This window comes from Cydia splendana, chromosome 20 (genome assembly GCF_910591565.1).
Source record: "Cydia splendana chromosome 20, ilCydSple1.2, whole genome shotgun sequence".
NCBI lineage: Eukaryota > Metazoa > Arthropoda > Insecta > Lepidoptera > Tortricidae > Cydia > Cydia splendana.
Window position 1 is genome coordinate 11941548 of NC_085979.1, and position 19118 is coordinate 11960665.

Genomic DNA, 19118 nt, shown 5'->3' on the forward strand with positions numbered 1-19118 from the left:
ATTGCCGAGATAGTAGGGAAGCCAGATAAGACATTGTTTAGGCGACTAGTGTCCAGGCTGTATCATGTGCAGGGTCGGTTGATGTCGATAGGTCAGGCAGCGGAAGCTGATGGTACTCGGAAAGAGGCTCTTCAGCAACGATGTCAGGAGTTGCTTGAGAAGTTGGAAGGGCAAGATGATATAGTTGAAGAGGAGAATTTAACCGTTAAGGATATAGAGATTTTACAGCAGACATTAGGCGATTTAGGGCTCAGGATAGTAGAAAAGCTAGAAGGGGATCTAAGGGACACTGGATCAAAGGGAGCGAAGGACATGGCGGACAGGAGTGTTAATTTTTTTCCGGAACAGGAGAAGAATTTTAAAGATGGTGGCAAGTCCAGGTTATTGCGGACATCGACAGTGGAAGAAGATCTTCCAAAGCGTAAGCTGGTTCCGATATATCAGTGGGGGCTAAAGTTTTCAGGGACAAACATGAGCATCAATGCTTTTTTAGAACGAGTTGCGGAACTTAGAGAGGCGAGGAATGCAACAGACGCTGATTTATGGCGGTACGCAGTAGATTTTTTTGAGGAAGACGCTTTAATTTGGTTTAGGGCTAATAAAGAATATGCGAACGATTGGGAAGATTTAGTCATTTTATTGAGGCGTGCGTTCCAAAAGCCGTTTTATCAAGAAGAATTGTTGGCGGAGATAAGGGCAAGAACACAGGGTCAGGAAGAATCGGTATTGATTTACATGGCAGTAATGCAAAACATGTTTAATAGACTGCCAGCCAAGATTACTGAGTCTGAAAAGGTCAATATATTGTTGCGAAATATTCAGCCATACTATCAGCGAGCGGTGTGCAGGGATCATTTTAGTTCAGTTTCCGATATGGTTAATGTTTTGAGGATTGTCGAACGTACTAAAATTAGTTGTGATAATTTTGAGGAGCCTAAGACTTTAAAAAATACCCTAGAACCGGACTTAGCACATAAACTAAGCAGCAAAGTGGTGGGTGTAGTGATAAGTAATAAAGATGCCGTAGAAAAGGAGGCGGTAGCGTCACTGCAGGTCAAACCTGGAGTGATCAGTAGGCGATGTTGGAATTGTCGTGAGAGTGGGCATCTATTCCGGGAATGCAAGATGGAGAGGCAAAGACTATTTTGCTATAGGTGTGGCCGGTTTGGGGTCACAACGAAGGACTGCCACTGTAAGGGAAACGCTTCAGGGGAAAATCCGAGTCCTGTCCATTAGACTTTCCCCGGTGTCAAGAAGCTACGGAGTGGCAGGAGTGGTTGGAGGTTGTTAGGAGATATTTTTCGCAATCAGACGGTGACCTGTGCCCTATGATTGTAAAAAAAGAGAATGACAATAGAGATTACGTGAGGTTAGGCATTCTACAAAGGCAGTTTGTAGGATTGTTGGACAATGGTGCGAATCGGACTGTCATCAATCCTGCCTTTGCGGATATATTGTCATCAATAGGATTGAGAGGGTACAAAATTGCACCAACCCAAATGAGTACGGCTGATGGATCAGTGCATAATCTCAATGTAGTGTACGACATTCCAGTATCATTTGATGGACAGTTTAATGTGATTGCTGCTAAGGTCATGCCAATGTTAAGTCATCAGATGATATTGGGTAAAGATTTCTTTGAAGAGTTTGGTATTTCATTACAGTTCAGGGGAAATAAAAGCGAGGTAATGAACTTAGGTGACGTCCCTGTGAATAAACCGGTCATTGTTTCTGGTGAAGATCTAAGTTTAGAGCAAAAAGAAGAATTAGAGCAGGTAATAAGACGTATGCGATTAGAGGTTGGTAATGGGTTAGGTAGAACATCCATGTTAACTCATAGTATCGATACTGGTGATGCCAAACCGATTCATCAGAAACAATATAATTTTTCACCTACTGTTAAGGCAGACATCATAAAGGAGTTGGATAAGATGTTAGCAGATGATGTAGTGGAACCATCTCATAGTGCATGGTGCTCACCAGTTCTTATAGTTAAAAAGCCGAATGGGGATAATAGGCTGTGTCTTGACAGTAGGCAGTTAAATCGAGTAACTAAACGTGATACATATCCACTGCCACGAGTAACGAACGTTTTAGATAGTCTACGCAATGCTAGGTTTTTGAGCACTATTGACTTACGATCAGCATTTTGGCAGATTCCGTTAGATCAGGACAGTAAGGAGAAAACTGCTTTTGCTGTGGGGGGCAAGGGATTATTCCACTTTAAGGTTATGCCATTTGGTCTAGTTAATGCCTCACAGACGCAGCAAAGATTAATGGATATATTGTTTCAGTCAAACGAAGATAAGGTTTGGGCATATTTGGATGACATCGTTATTTGTTCTACAAGCTTTGAGGAGCATATACAATTAATAAATAAGGTGTTGGAAATTCTCAAAAAAGCAAATTTGACTATAAATGTAGATAAATGCAAGTTTGCCCGCTCAAGCTTGCGATATTTAGGGTACATAGTTGATAAGGATGGGCTGAGGACAGATCCTGAAATGGTGGCGGCAATCATTAACTTTCCTAGGCCACGAAATTACTCAGAGTTAATGCGATTCATCGGTTTAGCCAGTTGGTACAGGAGATTTGTCAAAGACTTTGCCATGGTAGCTGCTCCGCTCCATGACCTTACAAAAGGGAAAAAGAAGAAACAACTATGTTGGACCAAGGAGGCGGAAATGGCATTTTTGAAAATGAAAACATTACTTACCACGACGCCTGTTGTGACATGTCCGGATTATTCTAAGCCCTTTACTATACAATGTGATGCTAGTAATAGCGGAATTGGTGCGGTCTTATGTCAAAATCAGGGAGATGTAGAATTGCCCATCGCGTATTTAAGTAGAAAGCTTAATGACAGGGAAAAGAAATACTCAACGTCAGAAAGAGAACTACTGAGTATGGTTTTTGCGATCGAAAAGTTTAGGCCATATGTTGATGGAGTACACTTCACAGTGGTCACTGACCATAGTGCGTTGCAATGGTTACATAAGATGAAAGACCCGCACGGTAGGTTAGCAAGATGGGCCATGAAGCTACAGCAGTTCAGTTTTGATATAGTACACAGGCCTGGCAAAAGTCACGTTGTACCTGATGCATTGTCACGGGGTTCGATCGGCAGTACTGTTCCGGAAATAAATACTATTGACATTTTAGAACGCCACAAAGATGATTGGTACAGATCTAAGGTAATGGAAGTACAAGATAATACATCGGACGAGTGGAAAGTCATGAATGGCTTGTTGTATAAAAGGATAGAGTTAAGTTCGTTTCCGAGCCAGGAAGATGTTTGGAAATTGTACGTGCCTGAGGCATTGAGAGGTAAGGTCTTCGCAGATTGTCATGACAATGTGACGGCTGGTCACTTGGGTATTCGTAAGACGTATCTAAAAATAAAACAAACATATTTTTGGCCTAACTTGTGGGAAGAAGTGAAGCAATATGTAACGAAATGTGACACGTGTGCGAGGCATAAAGTGTCACAGCAGGGCCCATTAGGACTCATGGGTGAGCATAGGGAGGTTACACGGCCATGGCAGCTAATATCATTAGACTTGATGGGCCCATTTCCGAAAAGCAAATCAAGTAACACTATGTTACTCGTGATTACATGTCGGTTCAGCAAGTTTGTGCTTCTCTTTCCATTAAGGACCGGAAAGGCAGAAAAAATATGCGATATACTGGAAAGTCAGTTATTGCTATATGGTGCACCTAAGGCTATCATTTGTGATAATGGTCGCCAGTTCTGTTCACAGCAGTTCAAGGATTTGACAATGAAGTATAACAGTAAATTGTGGTATACACCGAACTATCACCCACAAAGTAATCCTACTGAGAGAGTTAACAGAGTGGTAGGCACTATGATCTCGACGTTTGTAAAGCCAGGAAAACACAATATGTGGGATGTCAACTTACCTCAGATCGGTAATGCTATAAGGACTGCAGTACATGAAACGACACGCCACACTCCTTCGTATTTGTTTTTGGGCAGAGAAACCCGTGTACCGAATGTAGATCGGCCAAATTCGGTGCAATTATTACAAAATAAGGACAATGATTACCCGATAAATGTTTCGCCATATATAGAGAATCTCAAGCAACGAGGGGAAGTATATGAATCTGTTCGACAAAGATTAAGGCAAGCACATGAAGACAGTCGGCAGCGTTATGACAGAAAACGTAGAACACATACTTTTAAGGTTGGTGAGATGGTATACAAAAGGACTAAATGTTTGTCAAGCGCTCCCAATAAGTTCATGGCAAAACTAGCTCCTAAGTACGATAGGGCTATAATAGTAGACAAGCTGTCAGAGACCATATTTCGTCTAAACAATGTATATGGCAAATGTATAGGTAACTGGCATGTTAAAGACCTCAAACCGGGGTACTAAAAAAAATATATATTTATATATATTTTTTTTTTATTGAGGAAGGAGGAATATGTTATGTTATCGTAAGTCATATTTAACTGGGTCATAGAAAATTGAATCTTATTTAGCAAGTAATAGGGTTTATTTTTGCATGAAGTACGTAGCTTAGGCCGACGAAACGTGGAGCGTATAGCAGTCAACTAATTCGCGCGATTAACTAACAGTACCGGTGGCTCGGCGGCATAACGTTAGACTTGCGATCGGATGGACGAGGGTTCCAATCCCGGTGGCGCATCATCTTTTTCTATATTTTTAAGGAAATTTACCTTACTAATATTGATGCATGACATTCGGCAAGTCATTCCAGCTCATGTCTTCGAAAGATAAATACGGTTGTTGTGCGGATAATGTACCCGCCAGAGTAATTGAAATTGCAAATGTAAAATGAGATGCAAAATGCAATCATAGCTGAGTTTATAAGGAAATGATGGACATTATTTATTGTTTTGTTTGTGAGTGATATTACAGCGAAGGGGTAAGTGCTAGAGGCTAAGCAAACACTCAGACAGAGTACATTTTTATAAAGTAATATCTATTAAAGGTGACCGGCATCGGCATAGTTAAAGTTAATCCTTTGTTTTAGCCTATGGACATGCCCTTCATGGTCGGTTTTAAACACCGTCTCGAACCTAGCAAGTTAGCATTTCACCAGTATTTACGCTAGCCGGCGTACTTTCGGATTAGCAGGAATCCCAATCCGTCGCGGGTTAAACTCCTCTTGGCGTCCAACACTTAGTTTTAACTTAGATATAAGAATTCTAGCATTTAGTGTACTTGTGTGTTTTTATTATAGTTTATATATTGGTCACCGGCGTTTTTAATTATCATTCCCCGGCTTCAACACGTAACAAAATCAATTTCGTGCCCTGCGCGATTTTTTGGTGAAATTAGTGTCATGCAACTGATTTCGTAGTGTAAATGCGACGACGTGGAAACTAGTGTCGCGAAAGTGCCTGCATTGTAGTATCATGTAGTATAGATTTTTCGTTTTTATGGCTCCGTACCCAAAGGGTAAAAACGGGAACCTATTACTAAGACTTTGCTGTCCGTCTGTCTGTCACTAGGCTCATGAACCGTGATAGCAGTTGAAATTTTCACAGATGATGTATTTCTGTTGCCGCTATAACAACAAATACTAAAAACAAAATAAAATAAATATTTAAGTGGGGCTCCCATACAACAAACGTGATTTATTCCGTATCCGGTACGGAACCTTTCGTGCGCGAGTCCGACTCGCACTTAGCCGGTTTTTTATTCGTGATTGTGCTGCACAAGCATACTCAGTACAAAAATACAAAGAATACCAAAATGTTTGTGCCCCACACTGAAAGCTTACACACATGAGTTAATTCTTGAGATTAGGTATCTGAGCGAAACCTAAGCCTAAGCTTTTTGTCGATGCAACTGGGTAAGCGCTCCATGTACATATAAGTAGGTATCTCTATAATAAATAGTAAATCGTGGGTTAAAACATTGGATTTTTAGTGCCAACATTAGTCGCTAGATGACTCTGGGTGTATATTAGATGTCACTATCGTTTGTCTTTATTGGTTTATACAAAAGCTATGATATCTAATACAAATTGATACACACACACTCAATATTTTATAGATAATAGTTCTAAATTTTTGAAGTTGTTCTTACAAATTCCAGTAAGAACGATGAAATGTTAAAAGTATGGACTCGATTCAGGCAGGAGGGTGTCACTACGCAGTTTAGGTAGATTTGGCCGGCGGGCCTCCGGCGTATGGCAGTGGGCTGCCGCTCGACCGCATGATAGGGGCTATTCATAAATTACGTCATTTCAAATTAGGGGGGGGGGGTCTGGACATCGGATGATGGTAGCATGACGTAGGAGGAAACGGGGTCATTCGAAGCATGATTTTTGGATGATTTTAGGGGGGAGGGTGTCAAAAAACGATGACGTAATTTATGGACAGCCCCATAGTCGTGTCACGTGACGCTCGCGCAAAGAAGATTCACGGTTCGTGCGCGGTTATAAGTTTCAATTTTGCTTGCAGGCGGCGACTATAGGTATAATTTTATACCTTAATCTGACTTATTGTGAAGGAGTGAATTTTCTGTACGGTAGTACTATTCGTTATTCTGTGATTCAGGTGTAAAGGCTTGTGACGGTTTTAATTTTATTTTGATACGACCTTGTAGAACGCGAACACGATTAGCGCCAAGACTATCGTCAGGTCGTATCAAAACTATAACGAGTTGTGATATTCAAATTAAAGTCACGGTTTATAGGTCGTTTTTTAAAGCATTACAAATAAGGTAAACAATCTTGATGTGTCTTTTTATGGAAAAACACGTCTTAAAAATAAGTCACGGCAAATATGTAACAATTATGAATCTAATACGATCATTTATATTCTTCTGCTTTCATAAGTAATAGTTACTGATTTTTAAAAAGCGTTTTTCAATTAAAAGACATGTCATGATCGCTTACCTTCTTTCTAATGCTAAAAAAAACGAACTATAAGACTTCGCTGTCCGTCTGTCTGTCACCAGCTGTAACTCATGAACCGTGATAGTAGTTGAAATTTTCACAGATGATGTATTTCTGTTGCCGCTATAACAACAAATACTAAAAACAAAATAAAATAAATATTTAAGTGGGGCTCCCATACAACAAACGTGATTCTTTTCCGTATAATGGTATGGAACCCTTCGTGCGCGAGTCCGACTCGCACTTAGCCGGTTTTTTATTCGTGATTGTGCCGCACAAGCATACTCAGTACAAAAATACAAAGAATACCAAAATGTTTGTGCCCCACACTGAAAGCTTACACACATAAGTTAATTCTTGAGATTAGGTATCTGCGAAACCTAAGCTTTGTCGATGCAACTGGGTAAGCGCTCCATATACATATAAGTAGGTATCTCTATAATAAATCGTGGGCACAGAATAAATAATAGTACTAGGTACAGAAGACTCACTCTCTAACAAAACGCGTCTGTTACGATCAGCACAGATATGGCCGCTAGGTGGCGACAGCGCCACGCGCGGCTTATGACAAACCTCAAAATTGGGGCCGAACGGATGTACTTTTAGCTACCTGTAGCAAAGCGACGAAATCGCGGAGTGAGCCACGCCTGTCGTGGGTTAAAAACATTGGATTTTAGTGCCAACATCTGTCGCTAGATGTCTCTGGGTGTATTTTAGATGTCGCTATCGTTTGTCTTTCTTGGTTTAATACAATAGCAATGATATCTAATACAAATTGATACAGGACAATAACAAATCTATCAGGTTTTTATTTTTGAAGTTGTTCTTACAAATTCCAGTAAGAAGTTAAGAACGATGAAATGTTAAAAGTCCGGTTCATAAAATATGGCTCGATTCAGGTTTAAAGGCTTGTTACGGTTTTAATTATATTTTGATATGACCTTGAAGAACGCGAACACGATTAGCGCCAAGACTCGTCAAGTCGTATCAAAACCATAACGAGTTGTGAAATTAAAATCTAAGTCATGGTTTAAGCACTATGCGGAAGCACGAACGGAATACCCTATGTTAGGTCGCATCAAAACGTCGGATTTAAGGTATATATCCATACTAATATTATAAAGGCGAAAGTGTGTCTGTTACTTCTTCACGCTTAAGCCGCTGAACCGATTTAGTTGAAAATGGTATAGAGATAGTTTGAGTCCCGGGGAAGGACATAGGATAGTTATCATGTCGGAAATCATCCCTGAAGAGAGTGCAAAGGGGGGTGGAATTAAAAGAGTTAATGAATTGCCTAATAACTAATTGAAGTAAGCAATGCGCGAATTGAATGATCGCTATTAGCATTATCCAGGCGCTATACCTACTTTAGCTGCTGTCACTAATTCCACGCAGACGAAGTCGCGGGCAAAAGCTAGTATTAAATAATATCGCGGTAGACCCGTTCATAGGGGTCGTCCAGAAATCATGTGATGGTTTAGAGGGGGGGTCGGGGGTAAGAAAAATATCACGAATGATTACGATGGGGGTGGGGGGGTCAGAGAAGATATCACGTGTAATTTTTTTTTCAAAGCGGGAAAGCCAAAGACAACAATATTACTCAAAAATTTAATCAGATCAAACAATCCGCTCTATTTTATATGCGTATTTACACAATAAAAACATTTATTGCACTAACTTTAAAACATTAATAATAAAAGCTCGCATCGGCGCCATGGCCTTGATCGCTTAGCGTTTAAGGGTACCCGCATCATAATTATCACGTGATCTTGTGGGGGGAGGGGGGTTTGCGTTAAAATCACTAAATATCACCAAGGGGGAGGGGGGGTCAAAAATTAGGCCAAATTATATGATCACACGATTTCTGGACGACCACACATGAGTAAATAGTTTCCGTATATTGTTGTGAAAGAAGCGCCTGGCCTTGGCTCGTTGGGTGGACAACATCCGGGTCACTTCTGGATGAGATTAGCTCAGGACCGGGACAAGGGGCGTACTGGAAGAGAGGCGTATGCTCAGCAGTGGGTGATAAAAGGGCTGATATGATGATGATGTATATTATCCCACTGTGCAACGAGACTTAATCGCGTAATTACGTTTTAAGATTTACCTCCGACGTTTCGAGGACGGTGGTCTCGGAGAAGACTGGCTCAAGTTGACATCAACATCTTCTAGCCGCGCGAGTTTTTCGAACTACCCGCACTTGGTCTTGTTTATCAGTTTGGGGTTGTCCATAAATTACGTCATCGATTTTTGACCCCCCCCCCCTAAAATCATCCAAAAAACATGCTTCGAATGACCCCGTTTCCTCCTACGTCATGCTACTATCATCCGATGTCCAGAACCCCCCCACCCTAATTTGAAATGACGTAATTTATGAATAGCCATTACCATCATTACCATCTTCATCACTTGGATGGTTGGCAGTCCTCAACTGTGCGTTTCTCCAGAAACTTCCTGCCTCGCACAGCCAAACTGTGGAATGAACTGTCGCCAGCGGTATTTCCGGACCGATACGACCTACAAACCTTCAAGAAAAGAGCGTACTCCCATCTTAAAGGCCGGCAACGCGCTTGCAACCCTTCTGGTGTTGCGGGTGTCCATGGGCGGTGGTAATCGCTTACTATCAGGTGATCCGTCTGCTCGTTTGCCTCCTATTTCATAAAAAAAAAAAAAAAAAAAAAAATAGCCCCTTTGAACGTTTTGCGTTTTGTTTGAATGTTTAATAATCGTGAAAGTATAAATCAGTGATGTTGATGTATATTGTCAGGTACGACGACGTGGTGTGGCACAAGCTGGGCGCGTGCGCGTGGTGGCCGGCGCGCGTGCTGGCGCCCGGCGACGCGCCCGCCTGCCTGCTGGCCCGGCCGCACCAGCCCAGCCACTACCCGCTGCGGTACTACGGTACGTGCAACAACTCTTTCCCACTCATCGCAGGCCTTTCCATTGCAGATGATTTATGCATTGCTGTTTAGACAACGGGTTCGGTGACTGTGGAGGCCGATGCGTGAGCGGCACGACCTCCCACATTTTTGGCAGAGAAAGCTCATGCCCCTGAGGTTCCAGTCCCGGTTTGCTTTAAATTTTAGGGATAGGGATTTTAGAGACGAGAGCCTCTCGCCGGCAGTCTCGGCACCGCTCCGATCCAATCGGGGAACCGCGAGACGAGACGAGGAACAGCGAGACGAGAAGGGAACAGTATGTATGCATGGAGGAAACACAGATATTACTGATTCAGATATATTTTCTCAGCTAGCATACAATTCACATAGATATCTACACTGGATGGCTGCCTCTAAACGAATGCCAATTCCGCACCGCGATCTATTTGACAGCGGGCTGATATTCTAAATTTAAATATCGTGACTAACCAGTCACTGATTAAAAAAGGCTGTAAAGGTTGCAAACCGTTACAGTACACACTCGTTCTCGACGAGTGTGTACAGCCCGCATAACTGTAGCTATAATTGAACACGACTATTCGTATATTTAGCCTAATTCTTTTTTATGTCTTTCTCTACCTACGGGTCGCATTTCTCAACAGTTTCTCGTGAAATTCTGAGTAGATTTACTTAACGTGAAAAATAAATTTATTGAGTCATGCGGGTTAGTCTACAGCCCTCAAAGCCACTAGTGTTAAGTATGAGTTAAGTTAGGTAGTTGCGCGTGCTTGTTGGCAATCATTAATACTAAAGTTTTAGCTATTATTACTAGCAAAAACTGTTTTACACCATTCAAACATTCGGGAAATCGCCTAGGTCTTACCTGGATCTGATTCTTAACTAGACTTGAATTCTTGTTGATAATACAAAGTAATTTATTATAAAAATATATTTATTATATTTATTTATTATTTATATATTTTTTTATATAAAAAATGAGTTTGTGGTGAAATGACAAAACACGTCCCCATTCTTTATTCATGTTCTCCAACATATAACGAAACCAGTAATAACTATCAATTTTTTTGAACATGTCTCTTCTCAGAAATTAGAAGGTTTGGTAAATTTTCAGTACTTTGAAGGCCATTTTCTCCTAACAGGTTGAGTTTGGGCAGCTAAAAAAAATACGTGTCCGTTATTTTAGACTACTCTATAAGTCTATAACATATATCAAAATAAATCAAATCGGAGTCGGACAGTTGGGTACCCTTCCTTGTAAGTCGTAGACGTGAACGCAACCAGGCGTGGTTCACTCCGCGACTTGACTGTGTTACCGGTACTCCCGGTGTCTCCCAAACTTTATGACCCTAAGCCACTCTTTTCGCGGGTCAAGGTAAAGGCCGTAGTTTGGAGACCCCTGACCCAACCTATGCATGCAGGTACGCTGAACCACTCGTGGGCTCGCAGCAGTCAGATGGTGTTGTTCCTGCCCTCGCACGCCTCTCGGACCGGCGACTCCATATTAACACAGGCCATCATGGACGCCGCCGACGACTATATCGCTGTCTACCTAACTTAGTGGCCACCTATGCATGCAGGTACGCTGAACCACTCCTGGGCTCGCAGCAGTCAGATGGTGTTGTTCCTGCCCTCGCACGCCTCTCGGACCGGCGACTCCATATTAACACAGGCCATCATGGACGCCGCCGACGACTATATCGCTGTCTACCTAACTTAGTGGTCATTAAGGGTGGTATTCCATCTGTCCAATATCAGTCACTCTCTCATTAAAGCAAAATATGAGACGCAATACACATTGGACAAAGAAATTGGATAGATCGAATACCACCCTAACAGCTCGAAAAAAAAGAAAATCCTCTTTTGTTTCTGAAAATATAAGATATTACCCAAAGATCTTAGGGCAGTTAATAACTGGAGTCGCCTTTAAGAGCTTACCCCTCTTTGTACGACATGGCTATTTGTACGTTACGTATAAATCATGTAGAAATAGCAATACATTTGACGTCCCCTCTCCCCGCAAAAATCGGCAGACAGTGTCGTACAGAAAATGACAGCGATGACATCTCTAGTTACTAAATGCTCTAAGCCCAAAGATACTCGTATAACCACTACGTTTTAGTATTACCTATAGCTTTTTAACTCGCTAAAAGCGACGACAGATGACAATAAAGACTAACTTTGTAAGGTTTTCATACAATAGGGAATATTACGCAAAACTCTGCGTAGGGGGCGCCACTGCCACTATCCATCACAATCTGGGGGTCTACCGCGAAACAAGAAAATCGAAATTTCGTTATCTAACCTCTCTATCACACTTGCATATTCGAGCGATAAAGAAGCAGATAATAAAATTTCGATTTTCGCGTTTCTTGGTAGACCCTTGTTAACAAACAGCCTTGATGCATCAATGTCATATTTTATTGTCTGTGAAAACTTGTCAAAAAACAGTTTAAGACACAGCTGTGTCTGTGCACAGTATGTATGAATTACTCTATGGTTTACTAGCTAGCTTAGTGTGCACTCTGGCGGCAGATTATTGCAGTAATACCCCCTAATTGACACGAGAAGAATGTATAAGCATTTTTAATATCTTTATAATTTTCTATAGCGAACACGCCCCATGCTAGCGAAGTCACTATGATAGCCGTACTTTCATAGCGTATAAAGGTAGAGTTAGACCAAGCGTTACTCTGTATCTTTACGTATTTAAATAAAAGTAAATAAAATCTACCCTCAAATGGCTCCTTAAGCCTGTTGAGGGTAGATGAAAACATTACATGATCAAATAATGTCCTAAAACAGACGCGTTTTGTTAGAGAGTGAATCTTCTGTACCTAGTACTATTATTTATTCTGTGCCTATAAACAGAATTCATTTTAGTATAAGGTTTGAATATAACTGGCCAGCATTCAATAATTAGCCACCTTATACTAAAATGAATTATGTTTATAGGTGAATAGAACTCATTTTTCAAAGGTGGCCAGTTATTGATGGCTATTTAAATAAATATTTTCATTTTAATGGCTGAATAGAATAAAATTTCTTAACAGAATATTTTATATTGTGTCGTTTATCTATCAACTAGGTATTTATTAGCAAGTCAGCACTTAATTTCATATCCTTAAAGGATTTGAGGTAATCCCTTTATCTGAAGACGTGATAAAATGACTAAGATAAAAAACCATTTAAATTGCAATCAATCATTTGACACATTTTATGTTTTTACGTTGACTACGAAATAAATGTTGATTAGATAATTTTTAGTGCGAAATTATTATTATTGTGATATTAGTTCATATATATTATTAAGGTTGTATTTTGTTTTGTTAAAAATAAATTAAACAAATAATATTACCTTGTATGTAGGATGTAGGTACTTATGTCAATCATGGACAATTTTTAAATTATGTTGAGACCAGAATAAAATTCTGTCATTTTTGTAATCGTTTTATTTATAACTAGGGACCAGTATTGGGCACTAATCTGGCTGGGCCCAATGATGGACACTCGTAACATCTTTACTTTCTTTTAAATAACAATTAATATCCATTATGGGGTCCTTGTCCATTTACTGGCGCCGTCACCTTGTTTCTATATGTCCCTTTACACTTAATATCTACGATGGGAATCTGTCTAATAATGAAACAAAATACATATATACATCTAATTTTATTTCAATTTTACATAAAAAATAATACTTTAAATAATTCAACACTTAACAAAAGCATCAAACATGATACGGCGTTCACTTTTGTACTTATAAAAAATAAACTTAATCGGTATTTAACAATAGTTTACATACATACATTAGAACTTGTAAAATATCTTCGTCGAAGATAACTTACAGTCCTTTGCAGATAACTACACGTTCACAAATTTTCTGGCGTTTGTTTTTAAATTTGTTCCTCCCGAATTTTTCAATTAATCAAGTGAGAATTTTTGAAATGAGTTAACATTAAACAAGATACATTTAAGAGAAGCAAAATTTAGACAACTGTTTTCAAAATAAGTACTACCACTAAGTCTTGACGCAAAAAAATATGTATAAAAAATTTACCTGCATTTTAAGACTGATTCCTACAGATTATTTGATTAATAAGGTAAATGTCCTAGTATTAAACAACGCAATTCCTATAGTTGACACAGTTTGTCACCTATATTGCTTGGAATTACGTTTAAATGAGGCAATTATTCGGACAGTGTCCATCACTGGTACATTTATTCATTAGGAGTTCTGGATCACCCTGTAGAACGCGATATAGATATATCACATGAGTAATTTAAACGCAAAAAAATGGATAATGGTCGAGATATCTACTCTACGTCATTAAGACATGTTATTCACAAAATAAGATTATATCACAGACCATCTATACAAAACACTCCTAGATATACCAAGTAATATAAATAGTTACGGATAGAATAACGGGCCTTTAATGGGTGAATCAACTTTTTCTTGTCACTAGTTGCCATGGTTACGGTCTCCTGGGTCACTCTTAAAATACTAGTTATTTCGTATTTAAATGAATCAAACCTGAAATTTTTGGTAGTTAAGGCCTAGCACGTTTGTAGAACATGGTACAGCAGCTCTTCTAAGAAACTATGCTACTATTGTCTCCTGGCTGATGGGACAGAATAACAACAAGAAATAGTTGATCGACCCTAATAGTAGTGTATTAAGGGCGGTAAACAAGAATTTACGAACGCATGTGAATTGGCGTGGGCTTAATTAACACGATTCCTGTACCGCTTGTGGCACACAATGTTTTTCATCACTTTTGAGGAAAATAAAATAAAACTTCTGCCTAATTTCGGACGTACATTACAGCCCTAGGTCGAAATTTAGGATTTACGGACCGCATCGCCTAGCAAGTGTGATGAAAAACAACGTTACATGTGTACTTCTGTAGCTAAAATGGCGGACTGAACATTACAATTATTTGATACTAAAGGCCGATTCCAGATGAGTAACGCAGCGAGCTGCGTACACCCCGGTTGTGTTAAACAGAATTATATGTCTCCTGTCACATTACTTGCGTTGTCTGTTTCTGTATCTTAATACAACTGGGCCCGATTTTGTAAAGCTCTTACAATTTTAAATTGGCAACACCGCCTAAAGGAGATCATCATTGGTCTCGCAAGTGTTAATCAATGTTGCCAGTGCGTGTTGCATGTTGCCAATATTGTAATTTATACCTTTATAAAACCTAACCCAAGAGATTTCTTTACAATTGTATCATACTTATAGACCCTATACTATTATGTATTCATGGCTTTCATTATGTCTAGGATTACAAATCGCATTTCACAATATATAATAATTATGTATGAACAATATAAATAAAGCATGAATTTGCACTCGTAAACAATTGACAACATGTTTTGTTCTAAATAGATCTCTATTATAACTCGTTTTATTTAAGCATTTAGAAAAAGACTACACGATCTTGACGTGTCTCTTTATTGAAAAACACTTTTGGAAAATAAACCACAGCACAGAATAAATAATAGTACTAGGTACAGAAGATTCACTCTCTAAACAAAACGCGTCTATTACGATTAGGACAGATATGACCGCTAGGTGGCTCAAGCGCCACGCGCGGCCTATGGCTAGCCACTTGTTGCGACGCGACGAAATCGCGGAGTGATCCACGCCTGGTCACTGCAAATATGTAACCATTATATAGCATATAATTATGTTCATTTACATTCTTTTGGTTTCATAAGTAATTATTACTATTTGTTAAAAGCGTTATTCAATAAAAAGATACGTCAGGATCAGGTTTTTCTAATGCGAAATAAACGAGGTACGTATAGAAGATTGAACGTTTTGATCGAGTTTCAACATGGTACACTTGTGACAATTATAATACGAATGATAGTTGAAACATATAGTATCAATAGATTTTACAAATCTCTGTACTAACAGATGGATTCTACGGCTTATTTGGATAAAATTAAGTAAACAAATATATTTTCGCGCAACATTTTTTTACTCTGAGGTATCTTTTAAAAAGTATTCAATAATAGCGTACTAATCTAAAATGCATTATTTCATAATCGTTCTCATTTCATAAAATGCCATAATGTATTGAAAAATATAGTATGATGACGAGTATATAATTTAACATGGAATTTTCATACAAATACAAAACTATTAATTTCTATATTTGAACAATGTCCAACAACGACAACATTTATCATTAAATTAAATAATTTTAACGTCAGTACTAACTGACAAAATGCTTATTTTGCTAACAAAGCGTTGTATTTTAATCATTTAACTATTATTACTAACATTCTATACGTTAGTAATACCGGCACAGAGAATCAGTATTTTGCTCCATGAGTTGATGTCGTTTTGACATCAAACCATAGAAGCAGAGCGTAAATCTCGCGACCTAAACGCGTAAGCGCCATGAATTTTACGGCGCTTACGACGTTTTGTTCGCGTGGTACAGATTGCGATTGCGAGAATTTCATTGTTTGGTATGGCGTCTCTATAGTAATTATAACTCAATGATTTTCATGTACAAATATTGTCCTAGCATTTAATCGTCAAGTGGTTATCTTTTTTAGATAATAATTTTATTTAATTGAGTGGAATCAACTTTTTTGTGTCGTTATGCTATCCCGTTTTCCAAGGGACAATCGTGGTACAGTTTGTTAGAAAAAACATAAATGTAGTATCACTTTCTACTGTGTATTATTTTTCATGTAGCTTATGTACGGTGACACCTGTCATCTCCATGCAATTTATATTATAACCTCAAAACGCAAAATATGTATGTGTACTGTCTCCGTACCCAAGCTATGTGAGAAAACTGTACCATGCTTAGTAAATGGGCCATTATGGAAATAACTACCACAAAATTAATGTTTTAGTAAATAGGATTTTAATAGTTGCCCAGACGTAACCATGACAACGAGTGACACTAAAAAGTTGATTCACCCTTATTGACAGTTACAGTAATTTTACACGTCCAAGACGAAAAAATAAGTACCTTTTTGGGCGTCCGCTAGCTGGCGCGAGTGCACGGGTTATCGTAATAGTACATTGTGGTAGAAGTGTGTTACGTTGGTCATTACACACGAGGCTATATTGTAGCCGCAATAAGATAGCCGATGTGTGTAATAACCAATGCACACGCGTTTCATACGACGTCTTTCAACAGACTATAGTTCCCTGACTTTGACAGCAAGTAAATGGTACTGTGCCACTAAACATACTTTCAAACTCTAGTCAAACGTGAACTATTGAACTTTTGTAAAACAGAGTTGTAGGGAGTCGTACAGCGCCATCTATGACAGTTGTCAAATACGAAGCAAGAATTTTTTCTTACACTACAACTCTTCGACAATCGGAAACCCTTTTTCTCACGTCTTTACACAGATATACATTAGATTCGAACTCTCAACAAAATAAGACAATTGAGATCGAACTAGTGTTGTTAGGAACTCATTTTTACGAGGCTCAGCACATTAAAAAAACTTAAGTCTTTTAAGCCCCAAGTCGAGTCCTTTATTGAGTCTTTTTTAAGAGCAACTCAAAAAGAATCGAGCCTCCGAAGTCCGAATAAAGACACAACAATCATCTGATAAAGGACTAAGTCTACAAAAGACTCCTGTCTTTTTAATAAGTTAAAAAGGACTCCAGCTTGGACTTAATTATAAGTCTGCAAAACTGAGCCGAGTATTAAAGCAGAGGACTCAAAGAACTCGAGTCTTAACCGACACTAGATCGAACAAAATCGTTTTAGGAGCGTATATTAAGTGCACAAAGGAACTATACAATACAACATACATAACATATTGTCACTTACACGTACGGATTGTCTATATTAGTCGGGGCCCATGAACAGCGCGCTCACGGCGAAGAAGAGGAACACCAGACCACCGATTATTGTCACTGCAAACGAAAACAGTAAGTTAAGTCATGTCTAATAGTATTTTATCTACACACATATCATAAACTCTCTATGATGCCTTCAAAATCCGTAAATAATGGCCCACGTTACGATAAACTGTTTTGTTACAGCAAATTTCTTATCTGTGAAAATGTGGTAATAGCTTCATTACTATATCAAAATCGATTTGGTAATGACATTCAAATTTCGAACATCTCTGAAAAAAAAAGCAATTTGATTTGACCCCTATTCTAATATCAGTCGAGATGACGTTTTATTCGAAATCAAATGACAATTGCATACAATATTGACAAATCTCGCTTGTAAGTTGGTATCGGACGATATGGTAATCGACCCCGACTCTAGTTTGTCTTTGAATTAAAAAAAACTACGGATGCGTGACATGCGTGAAAAAAGTTTTCATTTGCCGCCATTTGACGTACAGTTTATCTTTTAATTAGTTTGTTAGTAAAAAATAATTTGTTTTGTTGTTTTTAAAGTAACTATAACAAAAGTTTCGTGTAAAATGTACGATAAAGATGTTTCGGAGACGCCATATCTCATATCCGCGAGTTCCGCCAGAGAGGAAAGTGCCCCAATGTCGGCTTTAATATGAGGTTAGTGAATATATCATAGAAAGTTTATAATATGTGTGTAGATAAAGCAGTGTATGTAACTGTACATAATTAGGCATTAAAACACTCGTGTGATACTATTATGAAACTCATTTCATTCGTTTCATAAACCCACACTCGTATTTTAATGCCTTTCATTATGTAGCAGTCACATAAACTACTATTGTGCAATGGGTACATCATAAGAAGAGTTTTTAAAATTCAAGGGCTGATGTTAGAAAACGAGACTATAGTCTGTATCTTTAGGTTTTTAAATAAAAGTAAACTAAATCTACCCTCAAATGGCTCCTTATGCCAGTGAAGAATTGAAGTCAGGTCGTTCAGTGACTGATGCAGGCGGTTTAGTATTTGGTTGGTTAACCAATAAATGTTATAACTACCCGAAAATTGACAAATTGTTTGTTTACTTTTATTTAAATACCTAAAGATACAGACTACAAGTCGAGTTTTGTATAGGCAGGCCCGAGAATTTTAAGACCTAATTATGTACCCAATATTTTCTCTAAGGGTGGTATTCCACCTGTCCAATTTATTTGTCCAATGTCAGTGCGCCTCACTCTCTCATTAAAGCAAAATGTGCGACGCAATCCACATGGGACAAAGATATTGTATAGGTGGAATACCACCCTAAGACAGCAGCAAAGGCGTCGTCCATATATTTACATGACACAAATTTTCGATTTTAGGACAATGTTTGAAAGTGCGTGCGTGCGCCGACAATCATCCCTAATCTCTGTCATCACCACGTGTTGTTTCACACAAACTTATACAAGGGACAG

The 19118-nt window shown here is 38.8% G+C and overlaps 2 protein-coding genes across 4 annotated transcripts in view; one reads left to right on the top strand and one right to left on the bottom strand.

Moving 5' to 3' along the window:
* LOC134800749 (uncharacterized) overlaps positions 1-11536 on the top strand; it is a 29288-nt gene extending 17752 nt beyond the window's left edge. Inside the window, exons 8-9 of one of the 2 annotated variants that reach the window (XM_063773289.1) lie at positions 9665-9798; positions 11375-11536. In XM_063773289.1, the coding sequence (XP_063629359.1) occupies positions 9665-9798; positions 11375-11514 (274 nt within the window). In that variant the 3' untranslated portion in view covers positions 11515-11536. The other variant, XM_063773288.1, reaches the window with a different exon arrangement.
* Positions 11537-13451: 1915 nt separating this feature from the next.
* LOC134800793 (putative divalent cation/proton antiporter TMEM165) overlaps positions 13452-19118 on the bottom strand; it is a 44913-nt gene continuing 39246 nt past the window's right edge. The window contains exons 5-6 of one of the 2 annotated variants that reach the window (XM_063773345.1): positions 17621-17706; positions 13452-15459 (exon numbers count right to left, since the gene is read on the bottom strand). In XM_063773345.1, the coding sequence (XP_063629415.1) occupies positions 17639-17706 (68 nt within the window). In that variant the 3' untranslated portion in view covers positions 13452-15459; positions 17621-17638. Of the gene's footprint in view, positions 15460-16119; positions 17707-19118 lie in introns of those variants that run through there. The other variant, XM_063773346.1, reaches the window with a different exon arrangement.